General features: G+C 39.8%; 2 protein-coding genes across 5 annotated transcripts in view; both read right to left on the bottom strand.

Annotated features, from left to right (window-relative positions):
* The window catches only part of PHKA2 (phosphorylase kinase regulatory subunit alpha 2), a 44,889-nt gene extending 28,907 nt beyond the window's left edge, over positions 1-15,982 (bottom strand). The window contains exons 1-13 of the mRNA XM_015636262.2: positions 15,835-15,982; positions 10,610-10,768; positions 9,211-9,258; positions 8,574-8,742; positions 7,675-7,757; positions 6,977-7,057; positions 5,841-5,939; positions 5,372-5,518; positions 5,106-5,159; positions 4,393-4,515; positions 2,336-2,431; positions 879-986; positions 100-178 (exon numbers count right to left, since the gene is read on the bottom strand). Coding sequence (XP_015491748.1) covers positions 100-178; positions 879-986; positions 2,336-2,431; positions 4,393-4,515; positions 5,106-5,159; positions 5,372-5,518; positions 5,841-5,939; positions 6,977-7,057; positions 7,675-7,757; positions 8,574-8,742; positions 9,211-9,258; positions 10,610-10,768; positions 15,835-15,912 — 1,324 coding nt within the window. The 5' untranslated portion in view covers positions 15,913-15,982. The remainder of the gene's footprint in view (positions 1-99; positions 179-878; positions 987-2,335; positions 2,432-4,392; positions 4,516-5,105; positions 5,160-5,371; positions 5,519-5,840; positions 5,940-6,976; positions 7,058-7,674; positions 7,758-8,573; positions 8,743-9,210; positions 9,259-10,609; positions 10,769-15,834) is intronic.
* A 1,424-nt stretch (positions 15,983-17,406) lies between these two features.
* ADGRG2 (adhesion G protein-coupled receptor G2) overlaps positions 17,407-23,437 on the bottom strand; it is a 55,224-nt gene continuing 49,193 nt past the window's right edge. For 3 of the 4 annotated variants that reach the window (XM_015644191.3, XM_015644181.1, XM_019008377.1), the window contains 3 exons: positions 22,334-22,435; positions 21,422-21,574; positions 17,407-18,410 (listed from right to left, as the gene is read on the bottom strand). In XM_015644191.3, coding sequence (XP_015499677.1) covers positions 18,226-18,410; positions 21,422-21,574; positions 22,334-22,435 — 440 coding nt within the window. In that variant the 3' untranslated portion in view covers positions 17,407-18,225. Of the gene's footprint in view, positions 18,411-21,421; positions 21,575-22,014; positions 22,060-22,333; positions 22,436-23,437 lie in introns of those variants that run through there. The other variant, XM_015644225.1, reaches the window with a different exon arrangement.

Genomic DNA, 23,437 nt, shown 5'->3' with positions numbered 1-23,437 from the left:
TTCACATTATTTTTAAATACATCTTTAATCTCTCCTGTACACAGGGACTTGGCCATCACATGATTCAATTCACACAGAATGTTCACAAAATTCCCTCACCTTGTACCACAACATCAGGTTTAAAACCAGTGGAAAATCTCCTGTTTAAGGGATCGATTTCACCCGCGGCAAGAAATCCCTAAAACAAATGCAAAAGAAAGAAAAAACTAAGGGAAAAACCAGAATTCAAGTAAAAGGCTTCTGACATATAGAATAAATCCTAACCAATTTTCATATTTTTTTCAAAATAAAAAAAACCAGCAGGACTTAAAGCCTGGTTTATCTACCCTGTCCATTAAGTAGTACATTCAATAAAAACAATGGCTGCAATATTTTCTGGAACAACAAGAAAATGGTTCTGACTGACAGGATCTGCATTCATAATTCCTGTTTCAGAGTTACAGCACTGACATAATTTAACCAGAAAAGTGATTTTTTTTGGCAGCTCCATAGAGATATTTGTGCTTTTTTTAACTAGTCTGACTTTAATGTGTCTGACTAATAGATACATCATGCCATAGAGCAAGGAATAGCCTAGTAAAGCTGAAATGGCCCAAAATCCTGGCTCTGGAACAGCCAAGTCAGCCTGAGTATACTCTTCTATTCTAACCATATACCCAGACCATGTGACAACTTACTGAGCTTCATTAGAAACAGACAATTGCACAGCTATATTAGAAAAAAAAAAAAAAAAAAGGTCCTGAAAGCTCAGAGTCAGCCTTTCATGTTCCTACTAGAAAACACACAGTCCTTTACCTGTCAACCAAACTGTACTTAAAGTCCAAGCCATCTCAAACAAAATGAAATACAAGTTTATCTACTATGCAAGAAATAATTACCTCTGCTAACAGGCAGCTCAGGACATACAACGATTGGCCCCAAAGATGCGGCAGCTTTCCCACTGGGACACGATCCACCGAGTGAGGATTTTCATACTCCTCATCCACCTGAAAACAAATACATAAGCAAAGAAAATTATCCTAAAGTTGTGAGGAGCAATCAATAACATGTAAGTATTTGCAGACATCAACCCTTTCAAGCCTGCCCTTACTACGGATGTAGAGATGCCATGGTTTCACTTTCAAGGCTCCACATTTTCTGGGACAAGGACTATACTTCCTTTTTGTACCTCTTCCCACCCTTCAAAGCTGGAGGATGAATGGGGACTCCACATGCAATTACAGCTTAGGTATTAGCTCTTCCACTTTCTTCTCACCATGCCTTTGCTGCCTTCCCTCTGGGCTGCTCAAAGGTAACTGGGTATCTGCTTTCCAACCCCTTCCAAGATGACACTTTTAACTTCACTGATGTCTACCCAGATTTCTGAAGCAAAGGTGCTTTCCAATATTAAGATTATTCCACCTTTCCTCTGTTAGCAAGGATGGTCAATAGAAAAATTAAAAGTAGACTTACTAATTTAGAAAAACTGCCTTAGTTTTACAGTGTACAGATCTATTGAGGGCAGGGCAAAAACCCTCTCAGATTACATCTTGAGGCAGCCATTTCATATTTCTTTTATAGACAGACAAAATCTACCCTGTTTATGTGGCATGTTTTTCAGATCATTATCATCATATCAAAATTCACAAGAAGGCTCTGGACTCTTACACGCTTGTTCCCACTAGGAAGGCAATTCAGTTTCCACCTCAGATCTGCGAGCAAGGCATCAGCTGTCGGCTGAGCAACTCAGACCAACCCAGGAGGCTCCACACCCTTAGTGAGTGAGGGCTGAGAAGTCTGGAGCGGGAGAAGAAGTTGGCAGGGAGGGATACAAAGGCAAAAAGCATGGAAGAGCACATAAGCTCGTCTGGATTTCTCTGTCACAATGGGAGAATGAGATAAACAGTAACAGCAAAGGTGGGGGAAAATACCCAAAAAAAACCAAACAAAAATCCCAGCCCAAACCCTAACCATTTGAAACCTGTCTCCCATACATGCTCTGGAAAAGGGCAGCACAGTCAATCAATGGATTAGACAGGCAGGACAGTCTATGCTTTATTTCTTCTTTGAGTTTCACTATCAACACTTCTTGAATACGTGTCTTGCTCTAAAGATGCAAAATTTTAGTCCTGCTGTAGTATTTCCAGACACTCAAATTTACAAGTAAAAAATGTGATCATTTGGAAGCCTAAAGTTTACCATTTTTCAGCAGGAGCTGTGAGAGGACTCTTTAAGATAATGTGTAATAGTCTTTTTTATTGTTGATTTAGATTCATCAGACACAGAAAAACCGTAATACATTCCTCCTGCTCTCTCTACTTTGCATATTGAAGTGGATGCTGCATTTTCACAATACCTTTTCTGGAGGGACTGCATACAGTTCAGGCATTAGTACTAATCCATTCTTCTCTCTAATAAGTATTCCTTCCAGAGCCTCTCTATACTCTTGTACCTGGAATTATTTTTAAAAGAGACTGAGAATTCACATTGCAGTCAGCAAAACTGAAACAAAGTACTTTTGAATGGTACTTTCTTAGTAAAAATTCACATATATAAAAAACAAAAAAGGGATGAAGAAATCATGACTTGCTGATGGAAGAACAGGATTCAAATTATCAGAGACTGTTCCAGCATCTCAGTGTTATCAGAAACATGAACACTTGTTTTCAATCTGTAACGCATTGCTGCAATACAAAACTTCCAATATATTTTCCTATTGAAAAGTCACTGGAACAGGTCCTACACGCAATTTTCAACGGATGACAGTGCAGCTACACAGACATCAGACTACCAGTATCTGTCAGAGTGTAAGGTATAAATTATTAGCTATATGCCATGAACATTTGTCTGTGGCTTACAGAATTCTGCTTTGCAGGATTGAGAAATCAGAAATCTCTCGTAACCGATTTGACTAAAATTTTATCACAAGGAAAGGTTAAATAGTTTTAAATGTTTAAAAATATCTATGTTCACTGGACAGCAAATCCTCTTTCCTTGTGATACTGGACAACGTATTACGAATAGGAATAGCAGACTGATAAGAACATGTAATACATGTTCTTTTTACCAGATTCCTTAGTTTGTTACATTTATTAACTATCCACTCCAAGTTTTCACTCAGAAACTTTTCAAGCACTTCCAGCACCTGCCTCAGAAATCTTTTTTCTGCTGCTCCTGAGTACAGTGGATCACTCAAAGTAAGGTACCCACAGGTTCACATACACTGATATTTTCAGTATCCTGTCCACTCTACTTTTTTTGAGTCCTCGGGGTGCTTATTTTTCTAGCAAAACCATTTGTTTGCAGCAGTAATTAGGGACTAGACATTCACCTGAATGTCTCAGTGACTCATTCAGCTATGTTTAAACAGTGGAAACTGGGAGCAATTGCCCTGACCATGCCCTAGAACAGTCCATCTGCACACTAAAAATAACAACCAGGTACATACTGTCCCAGATAATCCAACTAAGGTCTAGAGACTGCTTCAGGAAGTGGTATTTTATTGCCAGGACTGAAGTTTCAGTAAACTTTCTGATTTTCCCCCTCATCAAATAATGCCATTTGTCTCTCACCAGACTACTTTTACTGTGTTCAGGGAAACAGTTTATGTGTCTACTGTCAGGAGGAATTTCACTTGATTTGCAACATCTGACAGAGAAAGAGGGCTCTTTGGTCTGAAATTCTCTGAATTGTTTGTGATGACATTTCAATTTTTTAAGGAGTTTAGTGATCTCCTATCCCCCTGCATACTAGGCAATTTTAAATCACATATTTTTTTTATTTCTTTCAAGCTACCAATCTTCAGAAGTTCTGGTATGAATGCATTTACTCCTGGTTACTTGCTGCACTTTAGCTCACCAACACTCCCCTGGTCCCACCATAACCTTTGGAGGGCTGCAATCAATTTAGGCCCCCGACAACTGGACGTCTCCAGCACAGTAATGGCATGAAGTGACTTAAGGAATTAGTGAAAATGAAATTGCCCCACATAAGCCAATCCCAAATCTCTCTGAATGTGCAAAAAGACTGAAAGTGCTACAAATCTTCTTCTCAGCAGCCAAGCCAGAAAGGCTGGGGAAAATGAAGCTTGTGTCATCCTGAAGTAATTGTGAAAGGGGCATCAAGGTTGGTGATAAGACAAAATCAGGCAAATAAAGCCTGTTCAGCCAAGTTTTACCACCCCAGCTAATAGATCCACTCAACCTGGTAGGGTGAGGGCAATGAGGCCCCAGTGTGCACAACCCTGCTGCTTCCATCATGTCATGAACTCCCCAGGAAGGTGAAACTGGCTGAAGACTATTCCACTCTGTTAATGGGGTATCCAAATAATGCCCAAAACAAACACAGAACAAAGTTACAAAACACTGTGGGCAAATGGTTTTGCAATTTGAAAGCAGTTTCTTCTTTCCTCACCTGGATTTTGTCCTCATTAAATATTCCATCAATTAGGAAGTATGTCCAGAATACTGGCCACTCACATTCAATATTCTCAAAGAGCTTGAGCTCAGCAGGATCATAGTGCAGCCTGCTTGGATCCTAAAAAATTCAACCACATTCATTGAGTCACAGTGCTAAATTAGGTACATATATTCCAATCATAATGGTAGCCTATTTTATACAAATTAAAACATAGAAATCAATAAACCCACCAGAAATAGTTTCCATGCAGTCTCTTGACTTCTTTGTCACATCCACTCTCAAACTCATTTAATGGTTCTCTAGACAAATCAATCCTTCCTAGTCTCAGGATCTAAGTGTCTCCCAAATTATTTTGGCCCTATCTCAGTTCAAAGATATTTTGGGATGTTTCAGAGATACCACTTCATCTTAGACACCATAAGCATATCTAAGGGTTAATTCTTACAGAATTATTGTCCTGGGGTCTTTATGATGCTTTAATTAAGTTCTGTCCTTAATAACTGTTTTTTAAACCCTTAGCCTCCCTCAAATATGTGTCCTTTCCAGGGTGGATACCTGGATTACCCCCAAATCCTCTAAGATGTTTTAGCAGTGATGGAGAACTTCCCCCCTTCATGTAAATAAAACAGATATGTCTACAAAGAAGAAATAAAATTCTTCCCATGTGCTTAGAGAAAATATTCATCATAAATATATATCAGAAGTACCTCTCTGGGTGTCTTGTAGCCATCCCGGAGAAAGCGACAGCAGCCATAGCGGCCCTGTAAAGACAGACAACATTTCCCATACGCTTCTTCCCCACAGACTAATACCAGCATAAAGATACGTGCTGAGTATTATGGGTCACTTAGGGATCTTCCTCTCTCTCTTCATGCACAGATGAAGTCTGGCAACCCTCATTTAATCAGGATTTTTGGTTTAGAAAGAGGTTCTGCTGTTCTCTTTGGAAAACAAAAATAAAGTAAATCCTTACCTGCAATTTGGATATGATCTCACTCTTGGTTACATTAACAAGGTTTACATCCTCCACTGCAAAAGCTGGGTAAGAAATAATAGACAGAAGGCCAGCATCTATCTCCTTTGATGTGGATGCCCTTGGCAACATGGAGTACAGAATAGACTGAGAAAAACAAGACAAGAACAGAAGAGAGGGATGTAAAACAATTTGCCTACTTAAAAAAACGATGTCAAGTGCAAATGAGACTACACTATTTGCAAACTGACAGAGAAGTCTGTGCAGCTATTTTTAACTGAGTTAGAATGAGAATGCTTCACACTATTCAGTTTCACCTGATCTACTAGAAACAGGGTGAGCAGCATAGCCCAAAGCCATCCTTATTATGTTACAATCTTGGCTTAGTTAATCAACATTTCATTTATAAACAAAGGGGAGAGGGTGTTAGGTTTTCCCCTAGTAAAGCAAAAAGCAGGCTAATTTTTACCTGACAGTGTTCCACTTCATCAGGAAGAACATGAATCACTGATTTGTGTCCTCCATGAGCTCCAAAAAGATCTAGTTCATCAATTGCTTCCAAAGCAGCCTTTAAAGAAAACCAAAACACAACCCAAAACCAATAAATATTTTTTAAACCAAGCATACACCCCAGCACCTGTGCTTAACCTCTGAAAGAAATTACTTAAGACAGCAGTTTGCCCCACTGACATTTTTTTTCATCTTTAAAGGGAAGCTTGGCAATATTTTAGAAAAAATAACTATTTCTGGTTTTCAACTAGTAGGGTAGAGGACAGAGTACTGGTGCTACTTTCTACAGTTTAAAGCAAATTTAATGCTAAAAAATTGGGACCTAGGTTTCCGCTGAGACTTCATCTAAATATTGATGTACTTAGTAAAAATGCTTGTCCTGTCCTGTATTCCAAAACAGCCTCCTATATCAGTGTGGGGCTAAGACCAGCAGTCTCTCCCTCTTGCAGTGCACACAAAATCTAACAAATCCTGCTGGAAGGTAAATACACCTTTGACCTTAATGATATTTGTCTTCTGTCTATCCTTCAGACACCATGTAACAAGGTAGTTGTCATTTGCACATTTACATTTATGGCCTTCTGAACTTCATTTTGTATCTCTGTGATCTTGTGCTATGAGGGAACCAGAAACGTCTACTTTCTTTCAAGTATATCTTCATTTATTTTTCTCTCTAAATACTTGTAGAAAATTTCTTAAACTGATATTCTGCTGGTTTTTTAGAATTTATATGTGACTTAATCTTACCATGACAACATCACATATGACACTGAGGCTGAAGAATTAAGGAAGAGGGAAAGAAAATCAGAGGCCACTTTATAAGACTGCATCTCACTGAACCTGTCAGATTTGTGGTTCAATTAATCTGGTACCATTCTTGCAATCCCTGGAACAACTGTGCTGAGGTCCTTCAATGAGAGCTGTTATCTCAAGGATTCTACACTAAAAAATACTCACACCTAAACAAAAATTCTTATACAATCAGCTACCTATTGCAGTGGTCAAGAAGACCATGCAAAGGAAGCCGTTAGGTTTGTCAGAGCCCTTGAGCATAACACTGCAGCTGTGAAGGAAGTGTCAGGAAGACATTCTCACTTTGGCCATCCCTACGGAGCTTGCATTCAGTTCAGGGATTCCTTGGTTTGTCTTATCACCACGCTCCCAAATTCCATAATCCTGCAACAACATCATCAAGAAAAAAATAGCATGATTATATACAAAAGCACTTTTCTGCCCTCTCTCCCACAACAGATCTCCAACCTTACATGAAATTAGTTTATTATTTGCCAAAAAAAAAAAAAAAAAAAAAAGAAGGAAAGGTGCTCCAAGTCTCAAAAGAGACCCTTCTCAAGTTTGAAAAGTAGCACGTAAAAATACACCCCAGCAGGATCACATATTCAGTCATGAATCACTGCCTTCATAGAACACACAATGCCCTTTAACCCTCCTCCTGTGCATTTTCCTCCCCGTGTTCCTTCAATTTAGTTTGCTAACAACCAGCCCTTTCTAGAAAGGCCCATAAGACTTACAATTAGACATCAGGACACATCATTAATTATCATTAAAACCCCCCATTATTATGATAGACCAAGTATACCTCACCCACGCAAGCAGTAAATCCTCTACAGCTCTCCCAACATCTCCAAAGATGCTGCTCACAGTGTAAAGTACTGACAGGTTCTGATATCTTCCCATGTTAAAAGCAAGTCCCTATTTTACTTCTCCAGCAATAAATAATTTTCCACCCACACTTGAGCAGTGTTCAGATGATTTACATATAAATAACTACTTACAGCAACTTTGTAGGCAGCTTCTATGTAAAAAACAAGATTCTGGATAAAGGTAACTTCATCAAGGGTGAAGATAATACGTAGCCCTGATCAAAACAAGAGAATAATTATCTTGTATCAGAACTGTATCAGCTACTCTTCATGCTTTTGTTTATTTGCCACCAACCCCTCCCCCCTGAAATCAAAGGAAAAACTCATGGTTTCCAAAGATCAGGCAGCAAGCCTCAACACTTGCTACTGACGAAATACTTCAAGCCCCACAAATACAGACTGCTTCAAAAACCAACCAAAAACCACCTCTGTGAGAGTGACACTCAGACCATGGGTATAAAGCAGAGGCACCTGAGCCAGCCCTGGCTCTCCAGGACAGTGCATACCAATTCCTACAGCTCCCCAGCCCTCTGCCTGCTTAGTGCTCTTCCTAGGAACCTTCAAGATGATGAGGTGCCTGCTCTGCCAGAATCAATTGCAAGGAGCTTCAAGGACAGAAAAACATCTAAGGAAAAAAATCTTCATCCTCACAGGAGGAGTAGAATTAAGAAGACAAGATAAAACAGCACCAGTAAGAGAAGAAACACTGATGGCAAAAGTGCACCTGACTTGATGTTGCTACTCTGTGAAGAAATGTCCCCTACGAAGTCTTTAAACATGAGACTTCTCTGACATGATTGCAAATATCTCATGTATTTGATGCCTTGACTAAGGGCATAGACACTGACAATTACTATAAACATGAAATTCCAAGTAAGGCATATCTCTTTTCCAGAGAAACATGACTTGCTTCTGAGTAATAATTATGTAAAGATCTTTGAAGCTGGTTACTACCTTTTTTTTTTTCCTTTTATAAATAAAAGCTGGAATAGAAAAGGCTGCAGCAAAAGGCAAAAATATCTTCTGCTTACCTGATGCAGTCATCTGTGCCAAGAAGAGCAAGTACAGGGAAGTTGCATCCACTTGTAGATGCCCCCACTGGTCATCCCCAACCACCGTGGCACAAGTCGCAGAGTTATACTTGGCATGGAGGCAGTCTTTGGTACTCTGAGTGCGTTTGAACTTCTCTACCTTATCTACCTAAAAACATCACAAATCTCAAATCTGAAACATTTCAGAAGAAATTCTCCAAATTATTTCAAAATTAACAACTTTACTTAGGTGAGGAGAATCTTGAGGTCTTAATCCTGTTACTCAGTTTTGATTGATCAGAGGGCTTAAACAAAACTCTGACTTTACTTTTAGACTCCAGTTAAATCCACATCTCTTAAATTACCTTGTTGAGTTCAGATCTAAACTACAGGCATGCATCTTGGGGAAAATCAGTTTGCAAAGGCAAAACTCTGATTTGCTACAAGCACAATCTCAAAACATTACTTGGACAGGAAGTGGAAGCAAGGTCTGTGTTTTGCTCGAGTCTTAAGACTCCCCACACCATCCTCTGCACACACACAAAATAAGTCACTCCCCAGAAGACACAAGAACTACTTCAATGAAACGCTTTGTAAATACAATATCTACTAATTCAACTCAATTCTGTGGCATTACCTGCCTCATCATGCACTGCAAGAGTCCCCGCATCAGCTTCACAACATTCTGCAGAAACAAAACAGACCAGAAACACTTTCAGCCTCATCAGCTCTTACAAAAAACATTCAAAAGTGTTCATTCACACCCTCTACTAATGTCCTGCCAAAGGTAAAAAAGAATGTGCATTTGCCCAAAATGTTTTGAATGCTTTTTTGGGGTTTTTTTGTTGTTTTTTGGTTTTTTGGGGTTTTTGTTTGTTTGTTTGTTTTTAATACACTGATTAGATTTTATTCCTTCATCCCTATCTAGAAGTCTTTTCCCAAAGGTTCTCCTCTCTGAACTGTGGAACAACTCTCCGTGGTCCTTCTGTCCAGCTAAAGGAAGTTAGAAGAATGCCATGTCTTGTAAGAATATTAATACTAATAATAACTTTTTGAGTGACAGATGTAGGGAACATTGGTAGGTGATTTCAACACAGACATGACTGCAAAACCTGTAGAACTTCTTCCATTCTTTATACAGTATAACAAAAATCAAGTGACTAGTAGAGAAAGGGCTGTAAATGTGAATGTAGAGAAGTGCAAGATTGTGCATTAAATAATCAACCCCACCTTTTCACCCCAAAAATACAGCCTCAAGACATTATCATGCAAACTGAGTCAAGGTTATTCTGTCACCATGGACCTCCCTGGTTCAAGCAGGACATACCAGCAAAAAATTAACCCAGCGACTCCAAATCAAAAGCAGTACACCAACAGTCCCTCACTTCCCATTTAACCCACCTCTGTCTATGCTCTCACTTCTGATACTCATATTCCCAGCTGCAGATTTTGGTATTTAACTGTGTGAGTTATGTCCCCTTCCAATTCTCCAGCACAGATCTTCTCAGTCTGGAGATTGTTACCTTCTCTGCTATAACCAAACATGCCTACACACCACGTACAACCTCCGTGCACATTCCAAAGACTTCTACTTTAAATGGCGTGCTCCTCTTTATGGGGAAGAATGGTCTAGCAGATAAATTGCTGTAAAATCCAAGCAGCCTAGGCTTGATTTTCTGCTCCGTAACACACCTCATGAGGGACCTCAAGGTTTAATCAGAGAGAGGCTTGTAAATCACAGCACAAAATCTCTCAGAAGCCTAATTTTCAACAATCAGCCAAGTGATGGAAGTTTGACTTCTACATTCAGATGTTAGCCACTCTGTCATCCAGTTCTTCAAGTCCTCCTTGCCAGAAGGTTGCCAGGGATACTGCATGCAACACACTGCATGGATGTTGCTGTCTTTGGAACATACTCCAAGCTGGAAACACCCTTCCAGATCCTAGACACAGCAGCAGTGTGAATGCACTCTCCAAAAACACTACAGTAAGAAAACCCAAACAGTGGAACTGGTTTATGCCAAGTTTTGACGCACCTGCTCGAGCTCGTAGGCTTTGGCTTTATCCTCATCCCGGTCTGCATTCTTCCGATACGCCATTCCCAGCCCCCACACTGCCAGGATGCTGTAGATGTTGTCCCGTACCCAGGCATCCTTATGGTCCGCCCCGGCTGAAAGCAGCCCCGTCACTGGGTTCTAACCACGGCAGAAGGAATAAAGAACAAACATTACCACCTCAAGTCCCACCTGCTAAGAAGGATCACTTCTTTCTTTATTTAAGGGCAACAAACTAAAGATGATTTCATGCTAAGTGCACATTGCAGCTGCTCATGACTTCACAACAGAAGTGAGATCTCATCCGTCCTTCCCAAACTCACACAAGCAAAATACAAAAGTTATTTGAACACTTCCGGTTGTGAAGTTTACAGCATCCAGCTGGACATCTTCATCCACACAGGATTACTAGCTAAGTCACTGAGTGAAATTCAGAATACATCGAGGAAACAGAAATTTAAATTTTACTTATTTTAAGGAAAAGAAAGTACTGAGTTAACTAGAAACTGAGTGTGGGATATACGCTCCTCTGTGTAACTGGTCTATGTAACTGGTTGTGCCATAATCTTGAGAAAGTAAAAAAACACTAGTGATCTTCTAGGAGATTAAAAAAGTATTTTTATTATCTGCCCGCTGCCTTTATGACAGCTAAATTAATGTTTTATATCCTTCTTTGGAAAATGTACAGAAAAAAGATTCTGAAGGTGCTGAAAAGCAGCACTGTCTGAAAAGCAGAGCACTGAGTAGTCTCTTGCATCCCAAATACTCCATTAAATTTTTCACTGCATCATTAATTCCCATCACTTCACTATCTTTAATTATTCTTAGATTGTCTTTCTTGGCTGTACATTCCTGACTAACAAAAAAATGAGACAAAGAGGCAAGGGGTCAATAAAACTTTCAATCAAATCAAGCCTTTACAGAAAATTTCAGTGAATGAAGACCAGTTGGTGATGCTGGTGAGACAAGAGGCAAAAAATTACAAAAGTAAAGACTACTTTTACAAAAGTAAAATTTAGGAGCATACATCCACAATTTTTTCATTTCTCCCATACACTGGTTCACTCAACTCATTATTTTAAAAGTTGGTTTGAGGGGATGGGGCTTCAGTTAGAATTTCCTGGTTTCTGCATGTGACCACTGAGCAGCACAGGGGTGACAGCCTGACAGGAAATGATCTGGCACAGTCAGCCCTACTGTTATGATTTAATACAGCAATGCTTAGTGGCTCACTCAGAGTAAAAATGAAGTTCTGCTGCAACAACCCCACCTCAGCAAGGTCTTCATAAACCAAGTGACAGCTGATGCATGCCTGCTCACCTGTTTGATGGGGAAAGTAGCACATATGAATGCAAACAACTTGAAAAACTTCTTTTTGATTTTGAAAAGTCAAACATGGAGTAACGCTAAGTCCCAGTTCAGCACTGTGCCCACATGACAAAACCAGGGCCTCAAAAGGCAGACCACATACTCCCAGCATTTGTAGAGGACACTACTTTTTCCTCCCTCCAATGCAGGACAACAAACATCTACTCCTCTGCAGCCCTGGCTTGATAGAGCTTACTCTGCTGTCTGAGAAATTACCGTTTTGGTTTACTTTTCCCTACTCTCCATGCTGTGCTAGTTACCAGTTGAAAAATAAAACTGCCTCTGCGTACCAAAATGGAAATCCTAGAGAAATGGCCCATCTAAGACTTTAAAAGCCTATTAAAACCCTTTAAAAGCTCTCAGGGAGGGACTTGCCTACCTCAAGAGGTTGTATTAAACACACCCACAGGCAGCTATCACAATTTCACCACCTTTGATTCCTCTACAAGTTGGTCCCAGCTTTTAGGACACACTGGGGCTGGCTCTCATGGACTGACAGTACATTAATGTCTTTCCTCATGCACATTCAGAATGTTAGCAGAACAATGTAATATACTAATTAATATTTTAAGTCGTTTGGTTTTGGCTTTTTTAGAAGTGTTTTTTCTTAAAAACGACAATTACTTCCTTTTGTTACCAGCTGACACCATATGAAAACTACAGCGCTTACAAGGTCCTAAAGAACCCACAGAAACACTGAGTCCCACTTAATCCCACTGATGTCAAAGGGATTTTAGCTTAGCTAGTACTTCAAGCATTCCATCTATGCAGTGATGCAGGTCACATCCTGCATATCACACTGCACATAAGATCAACAGAGCAAAGAATTTTATCAGCACCATGAGCTGCCAGCTGAGAGCACTGCAACAGAAAGCTGATTGCTGGACTAAGACTTTAAACTGTTGTATCATGCCAAACCTATTTTTAAATCTATCCCTCAGTCTGGAGACAAAAAGCCCCCCAAGAACCCAAACCACAAAACACACCAGTTCCTACAGGGCAGCAGGTATCAATAAGAATTTCAGCAGGACAGACACAAAACCAGTGGGGATCTAACAAGAGCAGCAAAGCAAGTAATTTAGCATCTTGCTGAAAGGTGCAAAATAAACAGATGTTCTCATTGATCTGAAAACTGAGATAAACTCTAGCAAGGCTTGTAGATTTGCTTGTGAAACCAGATGTAACATGATGTGAGTGAGTCTTGGGGACGGTCCTGTGCAGGGCCAGGAGTTGGACTTGACAACTCTTTTGAGTCCCTTCCAATGTGATTCCTTACCACAGTTTGGGTTACCAATAAAGGTATGAACTTTCCTTATCAGGTCCATGTGGTTTTCACTTACAGTACTACAGCAATACTTAAAATGTACGTAGTTTTAAAGTTTTACTATTTTCGAATCTGAAGATTCACATGTTTTTCTTATGTCATTCAATTCAACAGGTGTAATAAGCAGCTGAGAACATCCTTCTGGTGGTGCTTTTCAATGTCTGCTCTGCTTCAGCACTAAAGCATTCCTCTGACCCCTCTGTCCCTGGGGGTATATGCAACAGATGGCAGGCCCCCCACAGGCAGGAGCCAGTATTCTGGTCTTATCCTCCTTTTACAACCTTTAACAGAATGGTAACTATCACAGTGCATGTTACAGGGACTGACAAGGACAATGCAACATCTGCAGAACAGGAAAAGGTTTGCTACAGACCTGATCCTGCAAAGTGCCACACAGAGAAAACTGTCAGCCCTGGTGCAGTTGAACCTGTCCTTTGAACACATCTCCCTGGTAGCACAGATATCCTGCATTAAAAATTGCCTCTAAAATCACATTGATTTAGAGTGATTGGGATGAGCACAAGATTGCTGCTACTGAGAAACCTAGCTCCTGGTGTATTAAACACCTGAGCAAAGCCCAGTGTTCTGTGCACACTCCGTGTTGCCCTTGCTGCACCTCACAGAGCTGAGCGTGTCACTGCCCTCTGTCAGAGCACAGCAGCTGATGTGTCAAGGCTGCATTCCCGCAGCTGTGCATGGGAGGTGCAGGGTCACAGTCACACATCAACCCCTGCTGAGCAGCGACAACTCAGAAGCATTTTAAACACCTGGTTCTTCTGCCAGGCTGCTCCTGGGCACACCCATGGCTAAAACTCACCTCCCTGGATCCTTCCTGAGAGGCACTAAGAAGGCACCAGCAGCAGTGAAGCAGCAGCATCCAAGTCCATCCAGCCACAGACTTTCTAATCCCAAGAAAGACATGGGCACGTGGCCCAAAGACAACCTTCCTAACTTGCCCAAGTAACATGAACACAACAATTTTCAATCTACTGCAGTGAAAAAAACAGAAATACTATAAATATATTTTTTAAAAATCGATAAATGTGCCTTGAGCATCTCTCTGGGTCCTCTTGAGATACCACTGATTCTCTGCCTTGCTGCTAGCCTTTCCACACAAAGAAGAAAACTTACTTACCTCCTTTCCCCACCTCTGAATTCTCCCAGACATTGAGCCTTTAGTGGAAAAGGCAATACACAACCATGAATACTCATCCTATTGCTTTAAACAGCAATTACAAAATTCTGGGTCCCCAGTATGAACCCCTGTATTACCACTTACTTACCCTTTTTACTATTGTTAAATATTAATATCATCAAGGCCTTCATGGGGCATGTTTGAGTTCTGAATCTCAGAGGTCCAATGTCTCTCCTAATGGAAGCTGTTATCAGCATCCTCATCTTATAAATAAGGAAATTAAGGCAGGCACTGGAAGCCAAAGTGACTTGCCCAAGGTAATTTGCAAAAAAATTGCAAAAAAGAGAGAGATGGGAACACAACTAAAAGCTTCTCCTGCACCCCAGCACAGCAAGAGCCAAAAATTATCTTCTCACACCACATATACCATTTCTTGCATTTTTTTATACTGAGTCTATAATTAGTACACAAACATCAATTCTCAGGTATTTGGACCCTGTGGTCAAAATAATGGCCAGCAGCAAAAATCTTACTGACCAAAAGTCTGCATTTGGGTCCCAGCCTCTTCTTTCACTGCTTGCCAGTTTCTTACAACTCTCATCAACAAAGCATATTTGGTAACCGATCTGTGCAAAACCCCCTGCTGCTCAATAGTAGATTGCTTTAACCAAAGCATGACACTGCTGAACACCTTCTGAGTCCTCAGTGCCCACCTGGGTGAAGCAAGAGAGCACTGTGCTGACCAAAAAACACAGAGTGTGCAACACCCTCCCCCAACTATCCCTGCTATTTTCGTTCTTCCGCTGCTGTGCAGGCAGCCCCGCCTGACGCTCCAGAGCCTCAGCAGTGCGGGCAGCGGGAGAATGGACTGGAAGCTCTGGGACGTGCCCCGCCGCACACACGGGCCGCGGGGAGCACAGGGATCCGCACCGCGCTGCGCTGACAGGCGCGGCACTAAGTCCTGCTCGGAGCTCTTATGTTACCGGGGCGTAATGCTGCTGTTATCGTGTGTGGGTGTGTGTACACATATAAACACACATATACATCTATATAGTGTGCACAACGGGTGGGTGTGTATCATATAGCCACTGTATACAAGATACTATTATTATTTACAAGCTCAGACTCGCTGTGTTTTCCACACGATTTCCAAGGTGCAAGCACCCCTAAGGATCCGCACCGCCTCAGCATTCCCCGTGCTGCTCCGCAGGCGGGGGCGGGACATGTGAACAGGAGGCCGTGTGCCAGCCGGAGGAGGGATGTTCGTGTCCCTGCTGCAGCCCCCGGCCCCGGCAGCCGCCGCACGGCCCCGGCACGGCCCCACCGCGCCCGGCGCCCCCAGCCCCGAGCAGGCGCCCCGGGGCGGAGGCTGCTCCTCACCTGGTGGCAGAGGATGGTCCGCTGGACCAGGCGGGCGTAGCCGTCCAGGCGCACCCCCGAGTTGCTGCGGCTCCTCATGGCCCCAGGGCCGGCCCGGCTGCCCGGCCCAGTCGCGCTCGGGACGGCGGTACCCGGAGATGGCGGCGGGCTCTCCCCGCCCTCACGGCGGAGCGGGGCGGGGCGCGGCGGGCAGCGGCCTCCGCCCTCACGGCGGAGCGGGACATGGGGACGCCGGGGCACAAGGACCGAGCGGGGGAGTGGCCGCCTGGCGTGACAAAAGCCCGGCTGCATTTGTAAAAAATCCATTTTATACAACCCCTTCGCAAGTTCGTAAAATAAAGCTGAGAATGACAAATACTTGTTGGAAGCCTTTGTTTCCCCCATCCTTAAAAATCTCCACCGTTTTGAGACTGTATCGAATAAAACCACGGAGCAGATGTCGCAGAGTAGCTGAAGGTGCGTAACTCAGCCCCATATTAGCGACACATTTATCTAAAAGACAAAGTTTATATATTTTGTGTTGTACTTGCTGCAAATTTATTACTTTTTTACAGTTGAAAATATAAATATAAGAAATAAATAAATTTACAAGAAACATGCAAAGGCAATTAGCCAAATAGTTAAAGCATTCACAGAAACGTATTCCAGCTACTAGCATAGCAGGATGGGCTTTTACCAACATGCAGATAAAACCCTGTGGATAAACACAACAAATACTTTAAATTTGCACTTTCTAGCCTAGTCAGAATAATCTTGGATGTAAGTGACTGAAAGAACTGAAAGAATCCATGTGTTGCCCCCAGAACCACAATGGGGTTTGAGTACTGAGGAGGTTCAATTACTAATTCCAGCAGAGCCCCGGACAAGAGGCATGTAACACATGCTTTTTGTTGAGGAGAGTATTTTCAGAGCGCAGCACTGAGCCCTACCAACCGGGAAAGCAGAGCCCTGGCTCCCCTTCAGCCTGCACCTGCTTCATGCAGCCCTCTTTACAGGGCCTGGTACTCTGCCACCAGTTTGTCCTAGCTTGCTTTGGGAGCATCCGACTTTTGCCAAAGAATGAAAATTTAAAAAGAAACCAGTGGTCCCAGCTGCACATATGTGTGAGGAAGAAGTAAAACCAGGGCTTAGGCCAAATTCTGTTCAGGAGGAATCTTCATGATGTTGTACAGATTCTCATCTGTTTTACATGAAGAGCCAAAATCCATTTTTTTCAGGTAAATACCACAAGAGGAATGAAATTTTGCTTCAGCAATTACTGAGCTAACACCTCAGTATTTGGTTTGCCAACCAAGAGCCAAAGCACAAGCAGAAATACTCATTAGAATAGCTCAAGAGCCGCCCCTCAAAAAACAACCATACAATGAAACAATTTCTCAGCTACTAAATATAGCAGCTGTCATTTACTATTTATATTTTTTCTTCAAGTTGCCCCCCCCCAAACTTCTCTCCTTTCATCATTGCAATTGAGAAATTGCAATGGCAGTGTCCCACCATTCAAGATAAATACTGACCCTGGTGAAATCAATGGCAAAAACTGATGAGTTCACTCAAGCCACTAACACAACTTAGTTCCACTTAATAACCTACTGACTACTTTATTTAATACTCCATTCATGGCACTCTACTTGAATTATACTCAATTTCTATCCCTCTGTGGTGTACTAAAAGGTAGCTAAAAGTTCTAGACTGATTGTGTTTGTTATTTACAGTTCTGCATCTAGTGATTATACTCAAACCACTGTAAGTGATCCACTTACTGGACAAATTAACTTTTGTACCGTTCTATGTTAAAGGTAGTTAACTAAAGAAAAATGCAAACTTACAATAAAAGTTACAAACAAAATACCAGTTATTTTTCTATACATAGGTATATTTAAATTTATATTACAAGAAATAAATATAAAAGTATAATTGAGATGCTTAAAGGTTGATATCTTCTGGTTATGTACATCACTGCAGAGTTTCCTACTAAAACACACAAAAAGTTGAAGACAGTGTAGCTAACATTTTTAAAGTTAACATCGTTTGTATGCACAAGTTGTAACTTTCTACATTTATACAATACTACTAAGCACTATATCCAGATAAACTTAATTGTAATGAAAAAAGTCTAAATAAAACTTTTGTTTAAATGTAAAAAATCCTTAAAAAAACCCATTCTGATGAAGAAACAAAAAGTGTGCCAGCTATAATATGACATCCCAGGACCTTGTCAAAATAGTAGGTTCCTTTTTTTATTAAATAATTGTCCTTGTCAATCCATTGCATGGCTGCCTTGAAGTTCCAGTACCATATATTAAATAAAACCAGTTCTTGGTCTGCTCACATTATGTAAAACTATTAAAGTAAAACTCCACACTGTAAAACGATGTGCTGTATAAAAGGAAATCACATTTTCTCCATAGAACTTAGGCTTCCTCTCTTTGAAGTCCTTCTAAGTGAGATTTGGCTTTCTTGGCTGCCAGTATCATCCTTGTCTTGAAATACAAGTTGTTTGCCTGAAAAGTCATGGAGACACACATCACCATTCTGTACACTGAAACAAACACCATTCTTCTCACTGGGAAGATGGCCTGTTGAAACAAAAAAAGGGCATCTCCTATTAGAAAGTTTCAGAATCAAGCCTCCCATGTTTTTTTAGTCAATGTAGGGAGTTCATACACTTTTTATCCCTGCAACTATTTTAAAATGTGTGGTTTTGGTAAATATTTTGTATACATTAAATTTCTGTGTGAAATCCTGATATTTAAGAGATGTTAATACATTTATGCATGAGGATTCCATATTTTAAGCAACGAAAGTCACAATTCCCAAAATGTAGACTTGACTTGGAATAAGTATCAGTAGATAATATGCAAAATACTCCTCATTTTAATGATTTGCTTTATTGAATTAAGTTTTAAAGGTATCTCATGTATGCCATGCATCTGAAAGAAGAAAGTGTTTGAGAATACAAGGAATTTTTGTGCCTTTGAAAGGAATTCAACTTACAGCATTTACTTCTGAAGGACAAACAGAATATGGCCTAAACCTGATCACAGGTCAAAACCATATTTAGACTGCAGAGAATCTTACACATTAAGGTGAATCCACAGTGAACACATCTAATACCACTGCTGACTGAAGCCTTTTAATGAAATGCTCCACGAATGTTTAGTTCACTGGATAAATCTCCTGCCTCTATGAATCACATTCTAAATATTTTTAATAAGAATTTGTGGTTTTTTATTCTAAGTATTTGTGCAGACATTTCAGTTTGGATTTTTATTAATTTAAACAGCTATCAAGCACTTAAACAGGCACAAATAGTGACAGGGAAAGATGAGCAGAAAAGATTTGTTCATGAATTCAAATAAGAAAAAGGTTGAAATTATAGAAAATAACCATATTTGCTAACACTGTGATTATCGGTTATCCCCCTGCCTAACACTATTTTATCTTAGGAGTGTTCAAAATAGCTGTGCCCTAATATTAGGGCAAAAGATGAGAAGAAAACAATAAATTTTTCTTTGAAAAAATTCAGGAAGGTGGTTTGTATTTCTCAGTGAAGAAATCTGCATGTTCAGCCATGTGATACCCAATGGTAGTTTCTGAAACATGCAAATCTGCCAGAGAAAAACTGAACATAAGGAAATATTAGGATGCCATGAAAAAATGAAGTCCAATAGGAAAGCTAAGTCACAGGCATCCCAAACTTACCACATTAAGTCATTCAGTCCTGAATCTGGAATAGCATTTCAGTAAAAGCAGTGAGGTTAAAACCATGAAGTCTTTACAGCTCAGTATATTTACATCATAAATCTTAATTTCTAGAGTGCTTTTGGTTTTGGAGATCACTTTTTAAACTCAAGTGTTGAAATGTTATTTTCAAGTTCCATCTTTGAGAGGAGAGCAATCAGGTGCAGCAATTTGGAAGGTTCCATGTTCCGATCTAACAGCAGCCTAATACCTTTTGGAGTCATTAGCCTAGCTCTTCTGAGACAAAACTGCCCCATGTTTGGAAGTTTAGGTGTAAGGAATTGCCTTTAAGAGCTTTGCCAGGAGCTATCCAAGCATAGTTTTAGCCTCTTCTTACGGAAGTTCTAAGGACCCAGAAGAATTCAGAAGAATTCAGTCAAACTATTGAGGCAAGGTATCATACAACCCTCTTGATACGAACGGAGGATGTGGTACGAGGTTCACAGCATTCAAAACAGACAATAAAATAGGAAATGAGGTAGGTCACCCAAGATATCCATGTTTGTAAGTGCACAAAAACAAAGTTTTATAGAAGTTCTTTCAGCTGCTTTTGTCTAAAAACCTTTTGGCACAGGACACACAGACACTCACACTGGAAAGGTCTGATTATATGAATATAGTAAGACAGAATTGGAGCACATCCAGCAGAACTGGCATCACTCAATGGTTTGGATCATCAATTTAGCATCTCATTCTAAAATATCCAAATGAAAAAACTTTTTCCACAAAGCTGCAACAGACTTATTCACTCAGTTGCTGCAACAAACAAGTTCAATAGAATATTTTAGCTATCTTTCTGTTGAGAAAAACTGTCAAAATGCTTTTTCAGCTATGTATAAGGATGTTAGATGTTGCAGGGAGAGATGGCTTCTTTCATGAGAGCAATTAACATAGCAAGGAAAAAAGAACCCTACAAGACATGCAGGCTTTTACACCTGAAAATTTCTCTCTTTGAGAGGAAATACTTCTTCCTAAAAATATTGCCTTACTTTGTATTTAATGATAGTGAATGTTACTGGATTCTGGTTCTCAACTGATCTGTTAGATAAAAAGCATGTTAATTATTGCATTATGTGGTGCCCAAACAGGGAGATGTTACAAAGGAATGTAAAAAAAAAAACCACCTCCATTTGGAATGCTGGTCAGAGCATGTCCAAATGCCATCTCCCACACTGTGGGAGATTTCTCTGCAATATGCAGTTAGTACACTCAAAGGAACAGTAGCCTCTAACCCACATATGATTTCCATGGCTTTTACTCTGTACATCTGAGAGGTTATCTGCTGATATAATCCTGTTGATTATGTGCTATTTTAGGAGAGCAAAGGCCAAGAAATGAGAACAATACAGCCCCTCCAAGCATGTTCAACGACTTCATAATAAATATTCTAGTTGATGACATGACTCCTTAGCCTAAACTCTTGATCAGTGGGAAAAATACCTCAGGCACACAGGATTAATGTCTTCTGAGTTTTGCTTGACTTAGGGTTTTAGACATTACAGATTTTTAAGTTATTTTTCTGTTTGAAAAATTGATTGCCTTTATTGAGAGCTGAAATCAGCAGCATGATGTGTGCCTTGCAAGAATGTAAAGAACTAGCTTATATTCACGGAAAAAAAGATCAGTTTTTAGTAAGTACATTCAGTGGTGATTCATACCTAGTTTTCTCAACAGACAAATAAGCCACAGAAAATTGCAGGTGAAATTGAGTGCAGTGCTATTTACACCTGCATTTCAACTTGTCAGGAACAGAGCAGAGGGCAGCAGTGCAGAGGACAGTACTGCATAGAACAGGAAGGATGAAGAATTTTACTTCTGAAGAAATACTAATTTGCATTATACTTACCATTTCCATTTGCATGGACTGAATAATCATTATTCATTAGCAGTGTTGTAGAGTTAGTGGAGTTACTGTTTGATTGTAAGGAATTGGAAGAACTAGATACTCCTTGATTTACAGTCTGCTTCTTTAAACCATTTGTAGCAGTTCTACTCCAGTCTAAAATAGAAAATCACACAACTCATACAAGCACTACATAAAAATATAGTTAATAATGCAACTAAATTGATATAAAAGTAAGGCTTGACATACTTCTTGCAGTATTCTATATAGAATTATATTCTCCTAAGAATTTAACGACTCTTGATATTTAAAATTATTTAAATCTAGTTCCTTTTCTCTTGTCCCTTTTTAAAATACAAGCAGCCAACTGTCACAGTTTTACAACTGCAGACCAGATCAGAAAAATAATTGAAGTGCAGTTGACCCTCTAAGTGAAAATTTATAAAAAGTAAAAGTCTTTACAAGAGGACAACTACATACTAACAAAATAACATAAAGTAATTAATTTCTTTTTTGGTTTAAACCCTGCTTCAATTTGTTTTTGTGGAAGTCACTGGTAAAACTCTGGCAGACCCAGAGGCTGGAACAAATCTTACCGTTTCTAACTGACCAAAAGTCTTCTGCAAAGACATGCCTTTACCCTGCAGTGGAAGAGGTCATCTCTTAGCACTAAGAGTCTTAGCATCCTCACACAACAGCTTAAGGCAACAGCATGTAAACATGCAAGAGCTGCAACAGGTACCACCTTTAAAGAGTATAATTTTGGAAGTTTACTGTATCTTGGATAATAAATTAGAACTGCAACTGCAGCAATGTGATAAATTGCCCTTTTTTATTTTCTTGTAATTATTACAAAATACCAGGAACTTAACATTAAACGTAAGTATTCAGAAGTTAAAAAAAAATAGTATTTACCAGAGTTTTCAGCCAGCCTGAATTTCCCACAACAAAGATATCTTCTCCACTGTTTACGGACATTCTCCTTTGATACACAATAGAAGATGAAAATGAAGAACCCTGTAAAGCAGTAACATGAAAGACTGTTGCAAAATTCACTTTTACTACTTCCTAATGAACAATGTTTTTGTTTTCTGTCATTTCTTTTAAATTTCTAATAAAAATTTTTCTTTGCTGAAAAGGTTTACAACTCCTAACACTGCACTTTTTCCTTACATAGATTAGAGGAATCATACACACAAAAGAAAAAACAACAAATACAACCAAATGCACGAAGTGCATAAAATTTTCTTCTATCAAATAAAAGGGAAAAAATTCTGTTGATTTCGAGATTTACTTAATGCTTTTGGAAAAGAATTCAAAGCAATGTCAAAGACAGCGTGTGATACCACATTATCAGACTATGAAGCTTTTTCAGCACATGGTGTGACACACTATTACATCTTCTATTAGCAGCTAACCTATTACCACCAATGTTACAAAATTTTGAGCACTCATACAAAGAAAATCACTCATGTCTAAAATAACAATAAATGGTACTCCCTTTACCACAATTTCAAATATTGTCTAGAAGAGATGGTGCTCATCCCATCTCCTACCAGTACCACATTACAGTCTCTTTGTCTACTTTTCATTCACTACTGACACAGGATGGCATCTAACTTTCCCTCCTTAAAAGATCATCACAATTTAAGGGAAAGCGACAACTCAATCTTTGCACAGTTTCCAATCTGCAATGGGAAAAATTGTATTAGGTTTAGAACGAATAGTAAATAATAGTAAATCAATACAGCAAATAGGGGAGCAGTGTATACAATTTTCAACTGTATAGAATGCAATTTTCATTGCTTTTGTGTCTCTGGGAAATTGTCTGGCCAGTCATCTAAGTGTCATTTAAGCAGAATTTGGATCCAAACTTCAGAAGGGCAATCAGGTATATTTATCAGGTATACATATATATATATATATATATATCAGGTATATTTAGGTATATTTAGGACACTATGGACAGCTACAATACCTCCTGTTTTATAGAAAACTCTTTGCAGCAACTTGCTTTTG

The sequence above is a fragment of the Parus major genome, chromosome 1, assembly GCF_001522545.3.
Source record: "Parus major isolate Abel chromosome 1, Parus_major1.1, whole genome shotgun sequence".
NCBI classification, from domain to species: Eukaryota; Metazoa; Chordata; class Aves; order Passeriformes; family Paridae; genus Parus; species Parus major.
Note: the sequence above shows the minus strand (reverse complement) of the source record. Positions and strands in the feature narration are given on the sequence as shown.